The sequence below is a fragment of the Cinclus cinclus genome, chromosome 10 (assembly GCF_963662255.1).
Source record: "Cinclus cinclus chromosome 10, bCinCin1.1, whole genome shotgun sequence".
In the NCBI taxonomy this organism is placed as follows: domain Eukaryota; kingdom Metazoa; phylum Chordata; class Aves; order Passeriformes; family Cinclidae; genus Cinclus; species Cinclus cinclus.
Window position 1 is genome coordinate 1,279,139 of NC_085055.1, and position 25,594 is coordinate 1,304,732.

The 25,594-nt window shown below is 53.3% G+C and overlaps 1 protein-coding gene across 1 annotated transcript; it reads left to right on the top strand.

Annotated features, from left to right (window-relative positions):
• Positions 1-4,215: 4,215 nt before the first annotated feature.
• Positions 4,216-17,482, top strand: TIPARP (TCDD inducible poly(ADP-ribose) polymerase). Its single transcript, XM_062499350.1, has 5 exons — positions 4,216-5,188; positions 13,215-13,383; positions 14,160-14,341; positions 16,578-16,853; positions 17,035-17,482. The coding sequence occupies exons 1-5, from the start codon at positions 4,266-4,268 to the stop codon at positions 17,480-17,482; spliced, it is 1,998 nt and encodes a 665-aa protein (XP_062355334.1). The 5' UTR covers positions 4,216-4,265.
• Positions 17,483-25,594: the final 8,112 nt, after the last annotated feature.

The following is a 25,594-nucleotide window of genomic DNA, read 5'->3' on the forward strand; positions in this document are numbered from 1 at the left end:
GGTGTCCGAGGGTCTGGTGTGCTGTGCTTCCTTTAATTATGTATTTGTTTGGGGAAAGATGGTTATTGCAGTCTCTGCCTTTGCCTGGTTCCATCCTCCCAGCCCCAGTGCAGCGGGAGCTGTGCCTACCCCAGTGTGCAGATCAGCCATATGTGCCTCTTATTTATAGCTCATGCGTGAAGGAAGCTATTCCAAACTGGTAATTTCTGTTCTGCTGGTGGCACAAAAATACAGTGTGTGTGAGCAGCTCCTTCTCCCTGAACGAGGATGTGACACATCCCAGTCACCCTGCTCGGGCACACTCCAGTCCAGACAGACTGGGAGGCTCTGTCTGATGCTTCAGACACTCAAGAGCTCAATTAATTTATAGATGATTGTTGGTTTTCAGTTCCTGCAGATACAGAAGCCACCTTTACTCAGCCTCTCTTGAGTCATTCTCTCTCCAACTGCATTGGAAAATGACAGCACAAGGGGGAAGGCTTCAAACTGACAAAGAGTAGGTTTGGATTGGATAAAACTCTCTCCTGTAAGGCTGGGGAGGCCCTGGCACAGAGAAGCTGTGGCTGCCCCTGGATCTCTTAAGTCCAAGGCCAGGCTGGACAGGACTTGGAGCAGCCTGGGCTGATGGAAGGTGGGACTGGATGAGTTTAAGGTCCTTGCTAACCCCAAAAAGTCTGTGATTCTGTGGAGCTCCATTTCTGTAATTTGTTGAGAAAATGGCGTATCCTACGTGCACTATAAATGCAGCTGTGCAAGGTTTTCCAACTGTGCTGTACGGCTTGTGCCACCTCAAAACAAGCTTCCTTCCTTCCAGCTGCCCGTGTTTTCTGTACGTGCAATTTCATGAAGTCACTGAGCACAAGGAATGAAAGGCTGGCTTTAGAAAGAAAACAAGAACACGAGTTGTGGAAGCCCAGAGTGGTTTGGGATGGAAGGACCTTAAAGCTCATCTTGATCCAGCCCCTGCCATGGGCGGGGACACCTTCCAAAGGTCAGGTTGCTCCAAGCCCTGTCCAGCCTGGCCTGGGACATTTCCAGGGATGGGAACCACAGCTTCTCTGAGCAGATAACACAATAGGTGTTCCATCAACACGAATGTTACATTCTGAAGCTACTGACTCCTTTATCAGTTGTCTGGCCATTCTTAGTGCTGTGGGTTGTGCTGGGTGACCCTGTGAGCTGCTGGCTGTGTCCTGCTGGGATTTTCTCCGGGAGCAGGCAGTGATTCAGCAGGGAAGCACGCCAGGCCGGCACGGACACCGCACCGCCCGTGCTCCCTCACACGTACAGCCAGACGGTGACAGCACGGGCACGGCTTGGGGACAAAGGAGGTTAACTGTGCTCTTAGCCAATGCCGCCTATAAAACACTCTGTCAATAAACAATAGCTGCCTGGAGTTACCACAGGCTGCGAAGGGACCTTAAAACGCGTCCCAGCCCACCAGCCCTGCCATGGGCAGGGCCACCTTCCATAGACCAGGTTGCTCTGAGCCCTGTCCAACCCGGCCTTGAGCAGCCCCAGCCTCTCCCGGGTGCCTGTTCCAGCGCACGGTGGTTTTCCCGGAGCGCGTCAGCGGCAGGAGCACAGCCCGGACCGGGCAGAGCCGTGCCAGGGACTGCGTGTGGCTGCACCCAGTGTGACTCAGGGTGACTTTGTTCCGGCATGGGCTCTCCGTTTGTCTCTTACTCATTAATTAACGAGAGCTCGGCGGCGCGGGGAGGGCTCGCAGTGCCGTCCTTGTCTTCTGTGAGGACGGTGTGTTCCTCCCTGCTGCGTGACTGCAGCGGACACGGCTCATTCCCGGCTCATTCCCGGCGTGTTCCCGGCTCGCGTGCGAGCCCCACGCACGCATCACCGTGCTCGGGGACATCCCTCCCTCCTTCCCTCCCTCCCTGAAACCAAACGCTCGGTGCGTGATAAATCAAACGCGAAGGGTCCCCTCGCACTATCGCTCTCGGGAACGGCCTCGGGCGGCGCTTTCGGTTCTGCGCGCTCGGTGCCGACACCGGGGCGGGCACGGGGCGTGCTGCAGCCCGGCCGGCGCCGCGGGGGGACCGGCCCTGGGGCGGGGGGACCGGCCCGACCCGCCCCGCTCCGCCCCGGCCGGCGCTGCCCTCGCGGCTCCCTCGGCAGCGCTATTTAACCGGAGCGAGCGAGGAGGAGCGCGGCCGGGTGCGGGCACGGCGGTGCTGACCCCGCACCGCGTCCCGGCACCGCCCCAGCGCTGCGTTTATTACACATCCCCCTCCCCAGCAGGAAAGCGATTCCTCTCTGCAGTTACCGCGCGTTTGGCTCAGAACGCGGGAGCGGCGCCGAGGGAACCGCACGCCGGTAAGGTCCCAGCTGCGCTGCCCGGCAGCTCCGCCGTGTTCAGCTTCTGTCTCTGGGTCGCTGCTTTTATTGTTCGCTGTTGAAACGTGTCCTAAAGGCCAGCGGAGCGGCTTTGTGGAGCGGAGGAGGTGCGGCTCGCGTGCGATGGCGAGCGCTCGGGGAGGGGAGCGAGCCCCCCGGGCTGACATCGGTGTGCGGGAGCATCGCTGCGGGATCGCTGGGACGGCACGGCCTCACTCGTCCTGAGTGCTGCTTTATTTTTAGAGTCGTTGGGGGATCCGGCTCTGCTCTGCTCTGCTCTCTAAGGCGGTTCTATAAAAATAGCAGTAAAACTTAAATGCTGGCGGAGTGAGGAATATGAATGTTGAAGTAGCAGCAAAGGTATGGCTGGAGGAGATCAGAAGTCACTTGCTCAGCACCTTGGCGCTGCAGGGTCCTGGAGCCCTGGCAGATCTCTCGCTTCTCGCCAGGGCAGTGAGACCTGGGCTGCATGAACGGGAACATCTCATTCTCTTCGGAGTCGAGGATTTTTAAACCTTTGGAGTTACCTGAAGGTGCCTTTGGTGGTTTGGAGGAATTCCCTGGTGTCTGTGGAGGAATGGCAGATACACCGACGACTTTGGGGTTAACAGATGCACCAGTTGCTTTAAATCTAATCTAAAAATGGGAAAGCTGGAGAGGCACAACTTTTTTCTTTTTTTTTTTTTTTTTTTTTTTTCCTGGCAATTCTGACGTGCTGTTTCCCAGGGAAATGGAAAAGCCTTACAAATGCATTTTCCAAAATACGGAAGGCTCAATGAGAAATTTTCCGGAGCAAATCATCAGTGCTAAGAAATCATTGCCAAATTTTCTCGGTTTCTTGGGATTTTGTTTTGAAGTGAGGAGTAACTTTGGTCGGAATGCATTTATCCAGGAAGTAATCCTTAATGTGCTCCACTCTGAGCCTTGAGCCTGCATGTAAGATTGAAGAAGGTTTAATTAAATGTAATCAAATACTACAGGATTCCTGATTAAAAGGCATAGCTTTTGGTGACGTACGAGACACACTGCTTATTTGTGCTTTAAAACAATACAATTCTGCAGCTTGCAAGCAATGTCTCTCTCGGTTCCTGAGTAACCATCACCCTTCTGTTTGCTTCCCTGCCCAGTTTTAATTCCTGTTGCCCGGCGTGGCGAGAGCAGCGCTGTGTGTGTCACCAGCCGGTGCCACAGCGAGGGCGGGGACAGGGACAGGGACGGGCTGTGAGCTCTGGAATTCCTCACAATTCCAGGATGGCGTCGTGGGAAGCCCGTGGGAAGTTTTGCCGTGGGTCTCGGCGCAGGCAGCGGTGCTGCCGGGGGATGTGGGAGGTGACACGAGGGAGGACGCATGAGGATGGAATGGGAATGGGAATGTGTGGGTTTGCTCCTCCGGTGGGAGAGGAAACGGTGCAGGAACGTCTGAAATGTGGGGGGTGGATGCGTCTCATGCTCCTCAGGTCTGCGTGTGAGGGAGGCGCAGAAATGAGCGCTGTCATGTTCGCTTTTGTGGGACAGGATGAACCCGAGCGCTCTTTCTTGTTTGTTGAACATCCTGACAGGGAGGAGGCGTGGGACCATCCCCCTTTCCTGCCCACCCTCGGGGGACCGTGTGTGCGTGCCTGAGTGTCTCCGAGCCCGCGTGTGCGGGGGGATGAGGAGTGTGGGTTTGGGATTAATTAGCCGGAGTTTAGCTGTTCTCATGCTTTACGTGCCTAAGGGCTACCCGCAGTCACAGCGAGGGGAGGAGTTCGCTGCTGCTGGCTCGAAATCCTCTCCAGGGGTGATCTTGTTCGTGTCAGCCATGAGCAATTAGAGAGATTAACTGTCTTGTTTTCCTTTCTGCCCTAGGTTGATTGCTGGGAGGCTCCGGGACATTGGAAAGTGATTTGGAGAGAGCGAAGTCTGTGTGTCCGATGGACACCGACCCCCAGGCAGCGTGCGTGGTGCCCCAGGCTCCCTGCCCAGCAATGAAGTGCTCTCCTTCAGAGGACTTTTCTCCGCAGGTGAGGCTGTCTGAAAAGATCCCGGCGGTGAAGCCTTGCTTCAAGAAGAAGCAGCAAGTGCAGAAGAGACTGGACCCACAAACTCTGCGGGCTCTGCGGCCGATCTTTACCAGCCTGCTGGGAGCTGGGGCCTTGGATAGGGTCTTTGTGCCCCGAGGCCAGCGTGATTTGTGTGAACCTGCTGTGAAAAAGACTCTGGACCTCGGTACCTCTTGTCCCCAGACAGAAAATAATGTGACTGTGCTGATGCCAACAGCTCCAGACGTGCAGGGTCAGCTGGCAGGAGCTCGTCCTTCCCCCGGGCATCCTGAGCAGGATGTTCGGGCAGGAGAGCAGGGTTTCTCCCCAGAAACTCCTGGAACTGCTGCTGATAATGGTAATGAATCATTCCGGGATCATCCTTTGCACCCAAGCGCTGGTGATGGTGCAGCTTGTCCTTTGTTCCCTGACAAGGTTCTGGAAAGCTACACATCTGGCTTACTCCAGGAGAACAGCTGTCCAGTGCAATACAACTTGACCCCAAGCAATAAATTCAGTGCTGGGATATTCCAGGATAAAAGTGAAGAAGCTTCCCTTGACCTGGTGTTTGAGCTCTTGAACCAGCTGCAGTATCACACCCACCAGGAGGACGGGATTGAAATCTGTGTGGATTTTCTCCAGGGCACTTGTATTTATGGCAGTGATTGTCCCAAACATCACACAGTGTTACCCTATCACTGGCAGGTGAGGAGGACAGAAACCCAGAGGTGGCAAAGTGTGGCCAACGATTCCCAGGAGCACCTGGAAAGGCTTTACTGCAACCCTGACAACGACAAGATCAAAGTCAAGTATCGGTAGGTAACTGCCAATTTACTCCCTTGCTGGGAAGGGTGCAGAAACATAATAGGATGTGCCTTTTTTTTTCCTGATACTTGTATCCAAGTGTGTTATAAACCCTGGGATGATGTTTCCTGATTTATATCCAACAGGTTTGACTCGGCAAAAAATTCTTGTACACCTGTAAAACTGTAAAACAGCACTCAATGTGCACTTTGAAACTGGAGGACTTGGAGTGTGTGAAATAAGGAAACTTCAGCTCTGTAGGAATTCAGAGACTGTTGTGGAATGCTGTGCTTGTTCTTGGCGTTCCTAATTAAGTCTTTTCTCTGTGTTGGACAAAGTGGCAGCATGAAAGAGCCTTGGCAGTGCTGGGGACAGGAATGACAGAGCAGTTGCTCTGTGACACTGTGAGCCCAGCCTGGCTGTGCACTCCCAGCACAGTCTGCATCATTCCATCCCAAACAGCTAAACCAGAGCTGGGGAGACCTTGGGAAATGTCACTGTCAGTAAATGGGGGTGTTTCAGCTAATTCCTTGTGAGCATCCTGAGCTACCCTGGCAGAAATGCTGATCATCTCCACTACTAAAGCAGTTACTGGAAGTTATTGTTTTCTCTATAAAGAGCTGTGTTTATTGACACATTTTCCAATATTAGCAACAGCTGTTGGGTTGATGTGGTTGTGTGACCCGTGTGGGCTCCTGCACCCCAAGAGCTAAAACTGCTTCAGCTCTTCCCCTGCAGGTTCCAGTTTGAGGAGCAGTGGGGAAGGGTGCTGTTTGTAGGGTCCAGTTAGTGCAGGGTGCAGCCTGGTTTTTTTTTTGTTGTTGTTGTTTGTTTTTTCTGGAGGAAGTGTGTGGTGTACATTGTGGCAGGGCAGATAAGAGAGGAGAAGTTTGCCAGGCTGGCACAACTCCAGTTCACAGTGACATTTCTGGAGTGAAAACTTCACACTGCCTTTGCCACCCAAATCCGTTGGAGTTCTGCTTGCTGCCTCTTCTTCCTTTCAGTTCCTGAAGGAAGTATACCCCTGCTTTCTCAATACTTTATTTTCATGTATTGAGCTGAGATTTCTCATTTGGCACCAGAGACCACATCTAGCACTTAAAGTCAGCGTTAGTCTCTACTTTCACTTAATTTCACGTTGGATTAGACACCAAATTCAACCTTTTTCATAGACTCAAACTGGTTTGGGCTGGATGGGACATTAGAGATCACCCAGTGCCACCCTGCCATGGCAGGGACAACTCCCACTACGCCAGGTGCTCCAAGTCCTGCTTCAGCCTGGCCTGGGACACTTCCAGGGATCCAGGGGCAGCCAAAGCTGCTCTTGGCACCCTGTGCCAGGGCCTCTTTAGTGATGGCAATATCAGAATATGGGTACTCCACACTGAAAATCAAAATAAAGTAGGATATGTAGTAGGAACAACTATATTTCATAGAGTTGTCTTGAAGAAATATGACAGTCTTTAAAAAAATTGAAAAATCTATGCACATAGCAGATAAAATTTGCTGTATTTTACAACAGAGGGACTTCTATTTCCCAAGTGTTAGAAATGATTTCTGTAAACAAAACAGCACAGCCAGAGACAAGCCCACTCGATGATTTAACCTTGAGCTCTGTGCAAATGAGCAAATGGTTTCCTTTTAGAAGTTGTGTCACTGAATCCATCACTGCACATGAGCTCTGTGTCCTAAAGGATGGACTTGGGAGTGATTAATTAATGGTAAAGGACACAGAGCTTGGTCATGGCTTAGTCACCCCCAGGCTGGGAAGCTGCTGTGCAGTGACATCTCCCTTGCACTGGGTGTGCAGGTCCCAGCCTGCTGGGGTGGTGGCTCTCATTTGGATTCTGATTTGGTGGTGGTTCTGATTTGGTCATGGATTTCTGTCTGCTCCAGCCGGGGTCAGGGCTGGCAGTGTGTGCCAGAGACAGGACATTGCCCGAGTGTGAGGGGAGGGAGAGGAGCAGCCTGGGGTGGGTGGCTTCTGCCAAACTGCAGATTTACATTGGATACTGGGGAGAAATTCGTCCCTGTGAGGATGGGGAGACCCTGGCACAGGGTGCCCAGAGCAGCTGTGGCTGCCCCTGGATCCCCCTGGCAGTGCCCAAGGCCAGGCTGGATGGGGCTTGGAGCAGCCTGGGACAGTGGAGGTTGTCCCAGGGGTGGAATGAGCTGATCTTTAAGATCCCTTCCAGTCTTGGGAAGAGCTTCACTTCTGGATGAGTGTCAGTGAGACCTTTGGAGTGAAGCTCTAAGAACAGAGCTTCTGATTTCAAGCTTTGAGTCTGATCCTCCTTAGAACTTTGACTTGCCAAGGCTTTAAGGCGGGTTTTAAGGTGGGAGGTCAAAGTTCTACTGTGCATCACCACCAGCTTCTTCTTATGCAACATCACCTTGTCTGAGGAGAACCTGCCCAGGTGTGTGTGGGGGGGGGGGGTCCCCAGTTCCCCGCGGTCCCTCCCTCAGGCTGGTGCCCAGTGTCCCTGTGCTGTGTCCCCTGGCAGCTCGGGGAGCTGTGAACGTGCCCAGCCAGCTCTGTGTCCCATGGTTCCAGCATTATTGTTAAAGCCATTAATCTCCCGTGGTCAGACGAGCTTTGCAGGCCTGTCTGCTCCCTGGCAGGCAGAGGAAACGCCTGCTCAGCACTCTGCATGGCCAGCAAGGCTGCTGCTCTCTGTCCCCCACGCTCTGGGGTGTGCTCAGTGGGACTGCTGTAATCTGGGCCCTTCCACAAAGTGTTGGCCATCAGCTCAATTAGGGAATGAGCTCTAAATTAGGGCGTTCTTCAAGGAGCTATTTATATAAACCTTCTTTCCTCTTAATTATTGGGACGAGTAATGATGGCGATAAGTTATTGAGATGAGTCATGTAAAACACTCATTAAGTTGTTGCCTCTCACCTAAGGGAATGTGATCTCAGGAGTGGTAAACCTTGTTTAGTTAGTTTGCAACGCAACTCCTTCAGCTACCTCTTGCAGTTTGGCCTCAAACTGAGTATTTATCATAAATTACTCAGGTTTTTTTGTATTCTTCAGTCTGCCAAGTATGTAAAGCCACATACCAAGCTATCTAAGCAAATGGGGGAACATCAACTTAAACAGGTTAAAGTACTAAGAAATACTCAAAAGTTTCCTTCATAGATGTGAGGAGAGGCCCTGGAGAAGTTCCAGCTTGCAGCAAAGAGAGAGCAGTGCCAAGTGCTGCTTTCCAGCAGGAGATGCCCACGTTGGGATATTTTAAGCTGTTCTTTGCTAAGGGGAAATACTTGGCTGAGGAGCTGAGCAGGTTTCCCCACACACACACACCTGTCCCATCATGCACACATTGCTTTTCAAAACAAGCAGCAGCACTGGAGATTACAGGAGGATTTGCTTAAAACAACTCTGCAGTTCCTGACCCATCAGTCTCCCCTGCTGTGGCTGAAAATTCCACTTTCTCCTGGCAAAAAGGGGCTCCCAACTCTCCTGACACAGCAGCTTCTTGCTGTTGCTTTGATTTCTTTCGTTTGTCTTTCTTTTTCCTGTAATTTCTGTAAGTTTTGTGAAATGGCTCCTAGCTAGAAGAGAGGCCAGAATGGAATGAGTGAGGGACAAGGAGCTGCAGAGGGAGCTGCTCTCTGTGCACACTGCTTGTTCTGGGGTGAAGTCAGTAAAGGGCAACAGCACAAGAGGAAAATCAAGCTGTCCTGAGGAGGCTCAGCTCGGATATCAGCAGGAATTTCTCCATGGAAAGGGTGGTCAGGCACAGGGAGGGTCTGTCCAGGGAGGTTTGGAGCCCCCATCCCTGGAGGTGTCCAAGGAATTATTGTACATGGCACTCAGTGTTGTGGGCAGGGTTGGACTCGGTGTTCTTGGAGATCTTTTCCAACCTAAGTGGTTCCATTACAAATAAATACAGAGTGTTCCACTGGAGTTATCAGGGGGCATGTCAAGGGACGGGGAAGGAAAGGCACGGACACAACAAAATGTACAGGTAACTGGTTTTCCTTCATTCCTCTGTGTGTGGGATGCCTGCTCCTCTGGTGCTGACAGAATGTGCTTGACGTGTTCAAAATCATACACAGCACGGTGGAGGCATTTCAGGCATAGAATCATGGAATCACAGAGTGCTTTGTTTTGGAAAAGCCCATCCAGCCCCACCCCTGCCATGGCAGGGACACCTTCCACTGTCCCAGGCTGCTCCAACCCCAGTGTCCAACCTAGCCTGGGACAATTCCAGGGATCCAGGGGCAGCCACACCCTCTTGGGGGAGCAGCTTTTTGGGGGAGTTCTGCAGGTCCTTGGCCCATCAGATAGTTAAATTTCAGAAGTTTTCTTTGTGATCCACACAGTGCCACAGTGTGTGAGATAAGGCATGTGTTAGTGATAACAGGGAGATGGGAAACCAGCTGAAAGTCCCTCTGCCTGGACTTGGGGGAGGTTCTTGGCTATACCCTCTGAGTGGTTGGGAGCTGCTTTTCATTCCTTTCCAGGAGGAATGCAAGGCAGAGCCTCGAATAAAACTGTGAAGTGATTTTAGAAGTGTTTGCTTTGTGCTGTGTGGGTTCCTTTTTTGCAGCACCATTTCCAGATGAGGTGGAGCTAATTGGTTTCTAGCTGTACAGACCCAGGGAGACCCAGGGTGCTGTGTGGAGCTGTGGGGATCCAGCAATCACTGCCATCCCTGCTCTTGCTTCCTGTCAATAAACAGATTGCAGTTTGGGGAACAGCTGTCACCTGGCTGCAGGTTGAGGTCAGGCTGTTCCTGGCAATAAAGCAGCTCTTCCTGAGACACAGATCAGGGCTTGCTCTGAGGAGCTGCTCCCAGGTAAGGCAGCAGGCACAGTGCTGTGACAGGACTGCCCATCCCAGGGGGACACAAAGGGGCTGGGACAGTGATTTGCTCAGCAGGAGCAGTGATTGTGAAGTTCCTTCCTGCCGGGTACTCGGATTTGTTGAAATCAGGAAGGATTTGACCTGAGTAATAACTGAGAATCTGATTCTTGTAGTCAGGTGTACAAAGGAGTGGTTTGGGGTGGGGTTTTTCTGGGAAGTTGGTTTGGGATGGTGTGACATGGAGCATTCGTTTTTTAGGAAGAGCCTGGAATGACAGGGCAAGAAGGAATGAATTTCCACTGCCAGAAGGCAGAGATTGGTGGGATATTGGGTAGGAATCATTCTCTGTGAGGGTGGCAGGCCCTGGCACAGGGTGCCCAGAGCAGCTGAGGCTGTTCCTGGATCCCTGGAAGTGCCCAAGGAGCAGCCTGGGGCAGTGGAAAGTGTCCCTGCCTGTAGCAGCTCTGCAGCCATTCAGAGCTGTGCTTATGCTGCTCTAAAACATAAATAGTTTAGGTTGGAAAGGACCCTTAAACGTCATGGAGTCCCACGGCCCTGCAGGAGCATCTTCTACAGATTTAACAATTAAACAAAGCTCTCCCAAACACATCCCTGGACAGGGACACCATGTTTGTGCTGCCCTGCAAACACAAAGTGTGCTGGGTTTGAGTTAATGGGGAATAAGGAGTCCATGGGAGAGGGGCATGTGTTCAACATCCTCATTGCTGTGGAGTTTCAGAACTTACCTGTGCCTCACAGCCCAGACCCCCCAACCCATGACCTCGTGTTCAGGAGTGGGTTCTTGGGAAGAACAAACAACTTGTGGTACAGTCTCTTCTCGTCCAGCAGCCCTGCCTCAAGGACTTCCTGATCCAAACCTGGGAGGTTGTTGTTGTTGTTGTTATTATTGTTTTTATTTTCCCTGCCAGGCACTCATCTAAGCTGTGTATATATATATATGTATATATATACACACACGCACACATATATAGGCCAGTGTGTCTGCAGTTGTTTCAGGTTTAAAAGCTGGCCCCCTCGCTGTGAAAATTCCAGAAGATTGCTTTTGCAAGCACCCCAGTCACCAATTGTAAAGGCAGGGAAAAACAGACTTTCCAACCTTTAAAAAACAAACACAGGAAAAGCAGCAAAGTCGCTGCTTTTGGATTCTTTTGTCCCCTGAGGATGGAGCCTTGAAGCTGAGAGGGAAATGTGTCTGAAGCATCTCTCCCCAGTCTGAGGTGTCACCTCCCACGTGGCCCACGGTCACCACAGAGAGAAGCAGCGTGACTTGAGGGGGCAAATTCAGTAAAACCTGAAACTCATGTGCTGCCCTGGCGCTGGTAGCCCTCTCTTGGGTTTGAGTTGAGCAAACACTGATAAGGTGGAGGCTCAGATGGGTTCTTTGTGCTCTCGCCCTGCTGCGGAGGTTCCTGTGTGCCTGGCCCAGCCTTGCAGCCCAGTCCTGCCTGCTGCTGTACTCGTGCTGTTGATGAACATCCCTTGGGAGTGTTCCCCGGGTCTTTTCCTCACGCTTTCCTTTTCATGGGAGCACCTTTGGCTCCGTTGTCTGAGCTCTGCTGTTGCTATCTCAGTACCTGTGCTTCAAAGTTAAACTCTTGGTTGGGTGCCCAGCTCTGGCAGAGGCTGCCTGGTGGAGTCCCCATCCCCGGGGGGGTTTAACAGCCCTGGGCATGTGGCACCTGGGGACATGGGTCAGTGTGGCCTTGGCAGTGCTGAGAGAATGGTTGGACTCCATGGTTTTCCAATTTAACCAAATCTGTGATTTCTGTGACCTTTTGAAGCCCAAATCCCCTAAGTGCCGTTTTGTTTCACACAGAATGAGTTTAAACATTCAGTCTCCCACCCAAAAGTCAGTCTCCCACCCAAAGCTGGGCTCGGCTCTGGGAGAGTCCTTCCCCTGCAGCTTCCACCAAGTGCATAAACAAGATGAAATCTCACTGCTTTGGTGTCTCCAGGAAGTGTCAGTGCTGCAGTCACTGAGCTCAGTGTGGCTCTCCCAACCCCAAAACCTTCTCATGCCTTTGGGGCTCTTTGAAGCCCCTGAGCTCCCCGGGGGGAGCAGAGAGGAACTGGTTTAGTCAGAGAGAGAAGATCACCAGTTTCAGCATGGCAGGGCTTGAGTGTGAGCCGTGCTGTGTGTCACAGCTGTTCTGATGGGAGCTGCTTTCATTTCCTGCTGCTCGCAGCGTTTCTGGTTTTATCTGAACCTGTTTGCGGTAACTCGCGACACGTCCGTGAACTCGGAGAGGAGCTGCAAACCACACGTGTTTTTAGAGTGCTTAAAAACACATTTCCCCGCTCATCTGTTTGTACATAACCTCTAGAGAGGGGTGTCTTGCTGAAGGGAAAGAGTCTGGGGGATTCGTGGGTTAGAGTTCAGAAGGGTGGAAGGATAATACCCTTAATATCCTTATTTTGGCTGCACTCATCTGAAAAAATCTATTGGTGTTAATAACACTATAACACTTGCCAGTCGAGGGACCTGCTCAGTCCAGTGTCCTGGAAAGTTTATACCTTTCTGTTATTTCTTTTAGCACATTTAGGGAACAGAGAAAATGAAACTTACTCGTGGGGTCACGTCCTGCTGTTGAGAACTCGTGGAGTTTTATTTTGAATTGTGCTGTTCTGCAGCACCAAATTTGGGTTGTGTGCCCTGTTCTTCTGAGAGTTCAACGGGCTAATTCTCTCTGTGCAAATAGTTCCAATGAACTGCTTTATTTTATAAATAGAGACCTTTGTTTGGTGAGTCGGTGAGCAGAAATTCTTCAGAAATCTCTGTTCTCACCACCTCATGAAGAGTCTCTGTGGGACCTTTGACAAGGGCACTTAGTGCCAGGAGAGGGGAATGGCTTTAAACTGCCAGAGGGCAGGGATGGATGGGATACTGGGAAGGAATTATTCCCTGGGAGGGTGGGGAGGCCATGGAATAAAATTCCCAGAGAATCTGTGGTGCTGCCCCTGGATCCCTGGAAGTATCCCAGGCCAGGTTGGACATTGGGATTGGAGCAGCCTGGGACAGTGGGAGGTGTCACCATGGCAGGGGTGGCACTGGATGAACTTTAAGGTCCTTCCAACCCAAACCATTCTGGGATTTTACCCCTCAGACAGCTGCTGGGTTTGAAGCTTTGTCCCTCTGTGCTGAAAGCCATGGGTTTAATGGGGTACAAGAGTTGAGAACTGTCTGTTTCTCCCATTCTTCCCAGGGGCCAGGAGTTCTGGGTGGATCTGAACCACATGAAATTATATGAAAGTGCAGAGTTCGACCAAATGCGGCGCCTGTCCACAGCCTCGTGCCCCAGCTCCAGCTCCAGCTGCTACACGGTGTGGAAATACTTCTGCAGGGACCACTTTGGCTGGAGAGAGTACTCTGAGGTATGGCCCCTTCCTTCCCAGCCCTGCGATCCCAAAGTCTCTGTGAGCACTCACCAAACACCTCCACGTTCAGCCTGGTTCCTCTGCACACTTGGGGAAGTGATTTGGAGTTCCTGTGAGGATGAGAGCTAGTGTTGAACAGAGACTAAAAGGACAGCTCAGGGTTGATGCTCTGTGATCCTGTGACTTGAATTACCCTGAAAACATCAGAGCCACGAGGGCTGTGCCAGCTGGTGGCAATGCCAGGGAAAGCCTTCTGGAGCCTGACTTGTTTTCATGACAACGGGACAGTTTCTGCAGCCTTCAGAACAGCACCTCCATTTACCTGGGCAGTTTTTCATTGATTTCCCTGTCCCCAGAGCTCTGCTGAGGCAGGACAGGCACTGCCAGAGCTGTGAGGTGCAGCCCTTGGGCTGGGCACAGCTGATGTTTGGAATGAAACCTCACTGGAAGTCCCAGAAATAATTCCTGAGTGTGAGAACTGGAGGGAGTTGGGCAGAAATAGCACAAATAACACACTGAGGGTGCTTGAGCTGTGAGGAGAACTGCAGAGCCCGGGTTTGTGCAGTGTAGAACAGGAATTTTGGAGTGTGTGGTTTCTCACGTGTGCATTTCCCTTCCCTGTTTCTCCCCCATTTCCCTCCCCCATTTCTCCCCTCATTTCCCCCCCCATTTTCTCCCCTGCTTTCCCCCCATTTCTCCTTCATTTTCTCCCCCCATTCTCCCCCATTTCTCCCTCGTTTTTTCCCCCATTGTCCCCCATTTCCCCTGTCCAGCCCGTGGTGAGGCTCATCGAGGAGGCGAGCTGCCGTGGGCTGCGTGAGGTTCGTTTTGTCACCTGGCACAACCAATACATCCTCAACATCAGGGATGGCTTCCAGCAGAACTCCTGCTTCCGTAGGGAGATCAAGAGGAGGCCCCTGCTGCGCTCCTGCGTGCTGCTCATGCCCTTCCTGCAGTAGGTATCCCAAAACTGGCCAATTCCCACTGCCCTGCATGCACGGGGCACTTGTGTTCCTGTGCTCTTGGGTGGGAAGTGGGAATGAGAATCCAAAATCTGGGTGGTGCTGACAGCTCCCAAAGTCACACTGATCTGAGGAACTCCTTGTTGGAATTTGTAATGTAGCCCGTGGGTGTTGGAACATGAGGTTTGCTAAATTCCTGTCTGTTTTTCAGCATCCTGGCTTTGTGGAAGGTGTCCCTGCCTTGGCAGGAGGAGGCACTGGGTGGGGTTTGAGGTTCTGCCAGCCCAAACCATCCTGTGCTGGTTTATTGGGAGCACTGGGTGTGCTCACAGAGCCCTCACCCCTCTGGGGTTTGGTCACAGCTCAGCACACGTGGGCTGGGAGGTGTTTTTAGATAAGGTTGGACAGGAAGGAAACTCCAGGTTATTAGAGAGAAACTGGAAGATGCCAGTAAAAATACAAGAGTGGACTTGCTGATTGGAGCAGTCCTGGTTCCCATCCTAATGAAAAATGAGGATCTCAGGGCTCCTCCCCGTGTTTTGCTGCCTGGGACTATTTTACCACAATGATCTGTTGAAATGATGCAATTCCCAGTTAATTCCCACTCGTGAGTGATTGACCAGAACTGTGTGTGCCAGCTAGCAAACCTACAAACTAAACTCTGAGGTTCTGTCCTGCACCAAACTTCATTCTGGTTTTAGTCATCCAAACCCCTTGCAAAGCTCACTTAAAAATATGGATTCTTGGCAAGAACAAGAGAATTTTCAGTATTTATGGGATTTATCCTTCAGGAGTCAGTGTTGCCTCCACTTCCCACATGATGCTACCTGAGATTTGTTCTTTCCCTCACCTTCCACCTGCTTAAATCTGTTATAAAATTGGAAAAAGAGTCCTTGAATAGGAATGAAAAATGTTGGCTTTTTAATGGTTTCCCCTGTAGAATAAATAATATACTTTACACTGGTCAGAGGAACTGAACAAAGTACACCAAAGAATTGCAGGATTTTTATTGGATTTGGTGTCTTCCTCATTAATCCGTGATTTACTGGCAATCTCTGCTTGGTCTTCCAGTCCAGTGTGAGTGATGAATGTTTTTTACAGGAATGGTTTTTTTACTCATTTGCTCATCAAAGAGGAAAACTAAGTTAAAAACAAATTTGGTATTTGATTGCTATTTTAATAGTAATTTGTAGAACAAATTTCTGGGTTTCTGCTCAGCTGTCAATAAGCAGTGGGAAGAACTTTGAGTTAAGTCAAATCCATGCAAATGAAGGGAATCCTGGCCTTGGCCTGGAGCAGGAGGGAGCAGCCAGTGAACACTCAGGGAGTGTTTCTGCCCTGGGAAGTGGGAGGGCTGTCACAGCTTTCCATGTGTTGATTTAAAAATAGACCTTTTTTCACTAAACTCCCTCCTCCCAGTGCTTTTCCTTGGGTTTGATTTGATTTCTGGCCATCTGTGGGGTTTGGAGAGCAGCTCCACCCTGGCTCTGGCAGCTGCCAGTGACTCTGCTCCGGGGCACTGCGGGGCTTGGCAGCTTTTCCTGGAGAAATACTTTGGGAAAATCCTCCTTGGTGGACTTTGAAGCTCCCTCCATGAGTTCCTGCAGCTGCAGGAGCTGTGCTGGTGTGACCAGGTGCCACACGGTCCCAGTGTTCCCCTTAGGAGGAGGGAGACTCCAGGGAGCAAGGATTTACTCAGCTGAGTAAGGGCTGCTCACCCAGGTGGGATCAGGGGAGCCGAAACCCCAAAGGTCACTTGTGTCAGCTCAGCAGCTTCCAGAGTGGGAGGATTCCCTGGAGCTGCAGGAGGGTCAGAGCAGGGTCCTGCTGGTCTCCGTGGATGGGTTTTCCAAGGGTTTTTTTTCTGGCATCCATGGGGCTTCTTGACCACAGCTCCCTCCCTCAGCCCTGCCGGTTCTCCAGGCAGCATTCCCAGAGGAGGGGCAGGAAAATAACTAGTTGCAAATGCAAATCCACATCTGGCTGTGTAAATGGCAGTGAGAGTCTTCCTGGGTTGGGAAGGGACCTTAAATGCCACCCAGTGCCACCCTTAAATGCCACCCTGCCACAGGCAGACACTTCCCACTATCCCAGGGTGCTCCAAGCCCTGTCCAACGCGGCCTTGGACACTGCCATGGTAATCAGGGGCTTTTCAGCCAGGCTGGGGATGAGCTGGAGGTGGCTGGAGGCTGCTGAGGGTGTCTGAGCACAGCCTTTGTCCCCTCCCAGGACCCTGGGTGGCAGCTCCGTGGTGCCCTCCCCGTGCTCCGACCCTGCCTCCGCACACGACCTGTCCCCAGCTGCTGTCACCTCTCCCAGCTTGTACCCCGAGACCTGGATTGGAATGGATCCAGCTCAGGACTTCATCCAAGTGCCTGTTCTGAAGGAAGACAAAAGCTACAGAACCATTTACAACCTGTTCCACAAGACTGTGCCGGAGACCAAATACAAGATTTTGAAAATCCTGCGAGTGCAGAACCAGTTCCTTTGGGAAAAGTATAAAAGGTAAGAGAATGCAATTGCAGTTCTTTAATAATGGATATTCCTAGAGGAGGAATTTTGCAAGAGAGATTTGTATCTCCTCTCCCAGCTCAGCTCTTCCAGAGGGTGATAGCCTAATGAAAACAGCTTTTCCCCGGCTGACCTGCAGCAAATGCCCACCCTCACTTTCCATTTTGTGTTCCAGGAAAAAGGAATACATGTCCAAGAAGATGTGTGGGCTGGACAGGATCATGAACGAGAGGCACCTGTTCCATGGCACATCCCAGGACGTGGTGGACGGGATCTGCAAGCACAACTTCGACCCTCGGGTCTGCGGCAAGCACGCCACCATGTTTGGCCAGGGCAGCTACTTTGCCAAGAAGGCCAGCTACTCCCACAACTTCTCCAAACGCTCCCCCAAGGGCGTGCACTTCATGTTCCTGGCCAAGGTGCTCACGGGCAAGTACACGGTGGGCAACCACACCATGAGGAGGCCACCGCCCGTGGAGCCCGGCAGCGTCACCAGCGACCTCTACGACTCCTGCGTGGACAATTACTTCGAGCCCCAGATCTTTGTCATCTTCAACGATGACCAGAGCTACCCCTATTTTATTATCCAGTACGAAGAGGTCAGCAGCACCGTCTCCATCTGATAGTTTGTGTGGGGGGAAATAAAATCTGGACGCTTCCTCGCTGGTGGAATGACTTGGAAGGAAGGAAGTCTGAAGTGACCAACTGTGCACTTGCTGGTTGATTCCCTATGTGGAAATTGTACATATTTTTCCATTGTTTATAGTTGAAAAACTGTGCCTTTTGTTATAAAACACTGTTTATTTATGTTAGTAAATGTTCATGTTTCAGAATGTGGCTGTGGGTGTCGTTTCTGTGGCGTTCTGTGCCTGTCGCGTCCTGATCTCAGCATGGCCGTTTCTAGGGACTCAGAACCACATTTCATCCCAAGAATATTAAATAAGACATTCTCCCAAACACTACTTTTTATGGTCACATTTTAGAGGGACTGGGAGAGAGAGATCACAAAACTACCCCCTGCTCATACTTTGAATTATTAAACAGGACAACACAAGTAGATCATTTTCTAAAATCAAGGAAAATTAAGAAGAGATTAGCTTAGTATGGTTTGTGGGGAGGGCTGGCTGGGACACACAGTCTGTCACTTGGTGTCCCTGCCTGTGCAGGGACTGGGACAGGATGGGCTGTAAGGTCCCTTCCCTCCCAAACCCCTTTGACTCTGTAATATTTTGGATGTACCTGGGGTGCCCTGTCCTCACTGAGACCTTCACAAGGAATTGTTCTCCCTCTCCAGGCTCCTGCAGCAGCCACAGGTGTGGCTGGGGAGCCCTGGCTGCCCTCCAGGGAGCTCCTGTGGGGCTCAGGTGGCTCCCTGGGATGGGGAAGGACCCTCAGGCTCTGTGTCCTGGGGCTCTCCCCAAACTCAGCTGGGCCTGGAGCTGTGTCTGCTCCACATCAGCTTCCTGGGAGAGAATTCCCTACTCCCACCAGCACCCCACTGCTGGTTCCTCTCCTCTGGATGACTCCTGGTTACCTGAGATCAGCTCAGCTTCAGGTGAGCAGAAGGGGAGGGCACAGCCAGCTGGCTCCAGGGACCCCAATGCCTGGGGAGGCTCTTGGCGGCGGTGGGAGAGCTTCCACTGGAGTTGGAGACACTGGCACGGTGGGATGGGAGCTCCCAGCTGGGATGTGCGGGGTGGAGCTGCTCCTGACCACGGCTCACATCCCAGGGAATGGCTCTGGAAAGGTACCAGGGTCAGGGAGGAGGAATGCAGGGTGCCTCAGGGAAGGTCAAGTCACCAAGGGGCTGGAGGTGTCCAGGGTGTGGCATTAGGGGCCAAATTCTGCACAAATGGAGATTTTGGATTGGCTTCGGAGCCAAAGCCATGGAACGAGGGTTGCTGTTCTCTGGGTTTGTGCTGAGTCCTCCCCTCGCTCCAGGTTCTGCCCAGGCTGGGTCTGGCATGAGCAGGATGGGAGTGGGAGGTGGGACAGCTGCTCCGAGCTGGGACTTTGTCTTCCCTCCCACTTTCCAAAGTCACTTGTGTTTTTTAACTTGGATGCTGTAATGGGGTTTTGCTTTTCTGGGTCCTTCTCCACAGCCCCGTGCCCGGGGACACTCCCTGGGAGGGGTCTGCCCCAGCCTTCCCTTCCCACCTTCCCTGGAGCTGTGGGATGAGGAGGGAGCTCTGTGACGATGCACTCAAAATATTTCTGGTGTTTCCTCGCCAACGTGCTGAGTGTCCGAGCCACCTGCGGGGGCTGAGCCCAGGGCAGCTCCTCCTGGGTGACACGGCCCGGTGTCCCCTTCTGTGCCACCATGAGCTGGCCCCATGGCTCATCCTGGGGATCCCGGCTGTGTCCCCTTGTCCCTGTCACCGCCAGTGCCCGGCCAGCTGAGCACTGGTGCCCCTCCCTCCATCATGATCCATCCATCATCCATCCATCCCGGGATCATTCCCCGCTCCCCGGGCAGCGGTGCTGCAGCGGGGCAGAGCCGGCAGGAGCAGAACGAGCCCCCCAATTACGTTAATTAGCCCCTAATTACGTTAATTAGCCCCTAATTACGTTAATTGCCTCCTGCGTGCGCCAGGGCCGTGGCGGCACCGGTTGCTCGAGGGACACCTGGGCAGAGCCCTGAGAACTTCCCTGTCCCCAAATGCTGCTCCCGACAGGGACATGGGACAGAGCCCAGCTCTGCCGAGGACATCCCCACTGCTGGCCCTGTAGACACAGGTGAGGTGACACCTGTGCTGGGATGGTGCAATAGTGCCAGCTCCAGCTCTCTGCCTCTCCCGTGTCCCTGTGCCACACCCGGGCCAGCTCTGGCCGTGTCCCCGAGGGTGCCATGGATAAACCCAGCTGGGATAAATCCTTCCCGTGCCTCTTGCCCTGCTTTTGGTGCTGGCACTGTGGAGAGCTCGAGGATGACACCGGGTGACATGGGAGGGGTTGTGACAAGGATGTGGCTGTGTCACTGTTGGGATGGCCTCGGTGACACCTTTGGGAAAAGCCCATGGGGGACCTGGTGGCCTTGTAGGGGTGTCCTGGCCAAGAGGGACCTGCTGGGCTGGGCCGGGCTGGCCATGAGTGGTGCTTCTGTTCCCCTGGGAAGCCAGGGGGGCTTTGGGGTGTGGGGGTACCCAGGGGGAACTCCTTGGGGACCCTGTTCTTGGGGACTGCCAGGTCAGGGCAGCTCGGGAGGCAGCAGCAGGGCAGTGATGTGGGTGACAGTGAAGGGTGAGGTCACCTCTGCCAGGTCACTGCTGTGCCTGGGATCTGTCACAGCCTGTTCTGGACAGAGGGATAAAGGTGCCCCAGAGGCCAGGAGGAAGGAACAGCTTGAGCAGGAGCTGATTTGGGAGCTGGGCAGAAGGGCAGGAGCTGTTCCTGGAGGAGACTCTCAAGTGTCAGCAGCCCAAAGGTGCTGTGGGAACAGCCAGACCATCCCCCCCTTCCCACAGGGCACAAACACTGCTCCTGAGGTAGCCACCCTGGCCAGCGGCTGGGGAACAGCCACAGGGACTGTGCAGTGATTCTGGGGCTGTCCAGAATAACCCTGGAGTGGGAAATCTTCCTTCCCTGTGCCCTCCTTCCAGGAGCTGGGGGCTGCTGGGCAGAGCTCTGCAGGGCTCTTTGGGGAAGTGGCTTTGAGGAAGGTGCAGGCAGTTGGTGGTGGTGGTGGGAAGGTTCCCTGGGAGGTGTCCTGGCAGTGGGAAAGAGCCTTGGAGGTGTCTGAACCAAGGTCCTGCTCACAGCAGGGTCAGCTCTGAGGTCACACTCAGGGCTGCACTGAGCCTGCACTGGGAAACTGCAGAGATGGAGCCCAGCTCCAACCACAGCAATGTCCCTGAGAGGGGTAAAAACCCCCTTAAATCCAGGATTCTGGATGATCTACCCGCTGCAATCCATGTCTGTGACTTGCAGGGGCTGCAGGAGAGGTGCAGGAGATGAGTGAGACCACGGATGGATGCAGTGAGAGCTTTCTTGGGAGCAAGGTGCCAGGGCTGTGTGGCTCTCCCAGGACTTGCATAGGATTTCTGTGGCTCTCCTGTAGCTCACTAGAGTTTTGCCTGGGGGAAAAAAAAAGAAAACCCTTTGTTTCACCTCTGCTGGGAGAAGCAGAGTGAGACAAGGCCAGGGTGCCCTCGGTGTGGCAGCAGGGTGGGCACAGACTCACCCTGGGTTTCCTTCTGCTGGAGGGGAATTTGGAGCCTTGTGAGGAGCTGAGTCATGGGAGGCAAAGAGCACAAAGCATGAGCCTCGTGATCCCAGCACCAAACCCCTGCCCAGCCTGGGGCTGGGGAGCTTTTTATTTGTAGTTTTGAATGTGGAAATCTGAGGTTCTCACACAGGGGTGAGAACTGGGGGATGGACACAGGGAGCACCTTTGGCTGCCCCTGGGGTTTCTCCATCCCCACCGTGTCATCACCATCCAACCATCGCAGCACATCCTCTGCATTAATATTTATTTTTCTCTTCTGGCTACAAAGTCTGTTTTTGTGAGAATAATTTCCCACAGACCCAACAACAAATGTCAGGTTGACCTAAGGGTTGTTGTTGCCTCAATTTTCTTCGGGCTTCCTCTTGTCCAACCAGCCGGGTACAAGTTGTCTCATGCGTAATTAGGCTGTGATAAATCATCTCCTGCCTTCTCCCCGTGCATGAGGAGCACATTCCCATGTGCTGATCCACGCTGGGCTTTGTTTGTCTGTGCACTCTGTGCACTCCCTGTACCTCTGCGCTCAGCAGGGCCCAGCCTCGCTCTCTGCAGCTGGATGGGGACAGGAATCCACCCCACAGCCACGGACTGCAGCTGCTCTGGGATGGGCTCCTGGCAGGACACGGCTGCAGCTTGCTGGAGGTGATCCAGAGGATCCCTGGAAGTGTCCCAGGCAAGGCTTGGAGAACCCTGGGACAGTGGAAGTGTCCCCAGTGGCAGGGGTGGGATGAGATGGGATTTAAGGTCCCTCCCGACCCACTCCATGGCTCTGTGACCCATGATGTCTGTACAGAGGGTGGGTCTGCTGCCCAGCTCTGAGCCCGGCTCTTGGCCCAGCCTGGAGACTGGACATCTCTTTGAGTCCATCGCTCGTGGTGGGGAAGTTCCTGGCTGTTCCCACCTCTGCTCTCCACCAGAGCAGGCTGCTCCAAGCCCTGCCCAGCCTGGCCTGCTCATGCTGCTGCCCCCAGGATGGGTGTTCATTGAGAGCCATCCCAAACACCCTCGGCTGGGTCACAGGAAGGACAGGAGAGGGAAGTGCTGCAGTAAATACCACTATGGAATCAAATTCCTGTTTGTTTCCCATGAACTCGGTGTTTGCACAGTCAGACCAAAGGGCTTTGGCTTTCACTGGGATGCAGCACCGAGGCCAAGGCACCAACTGATGCCTTTTCCAGATAATCTCAGCTGGGATCTGCTGAGCTCAGAAGTCTCTGCTGACAGAGATGTTCCAGGTGCTTTCTGTCTCATTCCTGTCCATTTTCCAGAGCGTTAGGCATGGGAAGCACATTTTGGAACTGTTTGATAAAACCACACAAGTGTTTATAGTGCCCATGTTTGTACCACGTTCTGGAGGCCATTGTAGTGCACAAAGAGCAATAATTATTGCAAGCGGCAAAGCAGGGAAAGAAGGAATATTGGTTTGTATTCAGGGTACCCCGTGTGTCCTGGGCTGGGGGTGTCAGTCCAAGGAGCTGCTCCAGGGCTAGAGCCAGGCTGGGAGAGCTGGGAATGTTCACCTGGAGAGGAGGAGGCTCCAGGGAGAGCTCAGAGCCTATGGGGCTCCAGGAAAGCTGGAGAGGGACTGGGACAAGGGATGGAGGGACAGAACAAGGAGGAATGGTTTCACATGGAGAGAGGGCAGGGTTGGGTGGGATATTGGGAAGGAATTTTTCCCTGTGAAGGTGGGCAGGCCCTGGCACAGGGTGTCCAGAGCAGCTGTGGCTGCCCCTGGATCCCTGGCAGTGCCCAAGGCCAGGTTGGACTTTGGGGTTGGAGCAGCCTGGGACAGTGGAAGGTGTCCTGGGGGGTCTCTGGATGGTCTCTAAAGTCCCTTCCAGCTCAAAGCATTCCATGAGGATGTATCCAAGGCTCCCACTGCTCCCATTTCCAACATCTCGTGGTTTCCCTTGCACTTGGACAGGCTGGGTCGATGTGCAGCCCCCCTGAAGGAGGCTGTCCCTGGCCAGGTGTGAGGTGTGTGACGTGGCAGTGTGACTGTCCCTGTCCTGTGTGGAACATGGCAGTGTGACTGTCCCTGTCCTGGCTTTGGGGCACCTGCTGGAAGCACCACGGGGACAGTTTGTGTCTGGGCAGGCTGGGGGGAATGGGGAACCAGCAGCAGCTTTAGCCGGGAGCAGAAACACTCAAACATTCCCGAATGCTCTTGTTTGCCTCCCCGGCTGTGAGGAACAGAGGTCGGAGCTCTCTGGCGAGCTGGTGCTAAAAACCCCTCCTGAAGGGAGCCGGGAATTGCTGCACGCAGGCAGAGTTTGCTCTCGGGGAGCTGCTGCTGGCCCTGCTTTAACCCCGGCAGAAGGAAGGAGCCCGCAGAGCTCCGGGAGCATCCCCAGCCGTGCTCTCCTGCTCCTGGGGGCTGTTGCGACACCAGGACGTGGCGTGTGAGCCGTTCCCATCGTTCTGCTCATGCTCAGGTTTTACCCAGGCTGGCTGGGATCCCACGGAGCTGCCCCGCTCCGAGCGCTCCAGGCAGCGCTCCCTGCTCCTCCCGGGCTGTTCCCCGTGTCCTTCTCCTCTCCCGAGGGGCTGCAGCACAGCCGAGCAGCTCTAATGGCTCATTTGTCACTGATAAGGCTGCGATAACACCGCCCAGAGCGGCACTGAATGTACAAACGCTGCCAGGGTTTGTTCTCAGCCGGGTCTCTGCACGGCTCGGGTTGCCCAGGGCTCGGGCTGGCCCCAGGGGCACCCAGCAGGACGCAAACCTTGGGAAAACGGGGAATAAGGTGCCGGGCTGCTCTCCCCGGCAGAGGCTGTCGCTCCATAAAGCTCAGGAACAAAACTCAGCCTGAGCTGCTCCGAGTGTCCCAACCAGGCGCAGGGAATATGGTGTGGCGCCCAGGAGATGTGATACCTCCAAAACCCTCATCATCCCCCACAACAGCATGCAAGCCGGGAAGAGGCAGGATTCATCTCCCTGCCGCGCGGGGATGCAGCACCCAGCACCCCACTCGTGCACCCGGAGCATCCACCATCCCTGGAAGGGGTTGAGGTGTGGCAGAGATGTGGTTCAGTGGGAATGGGGTGTTCCCTTGAAGGTTGGACTTGGCAGCTTCTCCAAGCCTGGCTTGGAAGTGCAGCGTGGGCATCAGCTGCTCCTGTGAGCTCTGTGTTCCTGGGCGTGTTGCAAACATCTGGCAGGCTGTTGTTTGTTTGTTTTTCCATCTCACACGCGTTTTCATCATTTCTGCCCGGGATGCTCCGCAGGAAGCCGGTCTAGCCAGGGCAAATCTGGGCTTGCTTTGGGAGGGAAGTAGGCAAGAATGAATATTTGCCCTGTGGCATCAATTTCCTGTCTAGCATTCTCCAAAATGCAGCTGGAGAAGGCCCAGGAGCACAGATGTGTGTGCCTGGCACCCTCCTAGTAGGGCTGGGAAGGAGCCTTTGCTCTTTCCCTCCTCTTGGCAGAGCCCTTCCTCCCTCCAGCATTCCCAGAATCAGCATTTTGCTGGGGAGCTCCTCTCCTTGGGAAACACCAGTTCATTATTCTGTTTAATTTTCCAATGTGGGAAAATGCAGATGCTGCCTGGGGACACGGAGTGATGCAATGGAGGGGTCTGGAGGTCCCAGAGCCCCCTGGCACCTCCACACTGCTGGAGCTTTAATTGACAATGAACTTTAATGATCTCCTTTAGGAGGCTGAGGAGTGGTAGCTCAGTGCCATGTCCACTGCTGACATCCCGGTGGGATGGGAGGGCACAGGAATTGCTGCTTGTTGCTGTGTAGTCACAATAATAACAAAAAAAATTCCCTCAAAAAACCCTAAACCTGATTTATTTTAAATGTGCCTTATCTGTGATTTAAATTTTGTTGTGGGCTTCATGTAAAAGGCTTTTGATGCCTCGGTGTCAGGTTTTACTGGATCACAGAACATCCTGAGCTGGAAGGGACTCACAAAGATCATCGAGTGCAGCTCCTGGCCCTGCACAGCACAGTCCCAACATCCCAATGTATTCCATCTGATCACATCCTATGATTCCCACAGGGACAAACATCAGCTAAACATCAAAAGCTGGCTTCATGTGTCCCCCAGCAAAACCTCTCATCCACATTTTCACCTTCCTTCTCATGAAATTTATTTGAGAAAGCCTTTCTTTGTCACTCCACGAACTGCTGGCAGTTTTTGATTGTGGTTATGGAAATGCTTTATTTGAATAGTTATGGGAACGAGTTTCAGCTGAGGGCTTGGTTTGGCTGCAGCCCCATCCCAGCAGTGATGGATGGATGGCACTGAGAGGCTCAGGGTCCAGCTGAGGGCAGTGCCCTGGGTGTGAGCAGGGCAGGATTAGCAGGAGAGCACAGCAGATTGCTCAGATTAGCTCTGCCGGGGAGGGGGGGGGGGGGGGGGGGGGGGGGGAATGCCACATCCCCGTGGAGCTCCCTGATGGCTCCTGACACCTTGTTTGGCCAGGACACCTCGGCTGCACGCCAGCCACGGGCACCAACTCCCTGCAGCTTCCTCCGGCCACAGCTGGATTTGTTCTGATCTCAT

Coding starts and splice junctions, on each gene's coding strand:
- TIPARP (XM_062499350.1), top strand. CDS start 4,266: ATGGACACCGACCCCCAGGCAGCGTGCGTGGTGCCCCAGGCTCCCTGC. Junction 14,342..16,577: donor CTGCTCATGCCCTTCCTGCA/GTAGGTATCCCA, acceptor GTCCCCTCCCAG/GACCCTGGGTGGCAGCTCCG. Junction 16,854..17,034: donor CTTTGGGAAAAGTATAAAAG/GTAAGAGAATGC, acceptor TTTGTGTTCCAG/GAAAAAGGAATACATGTCCA.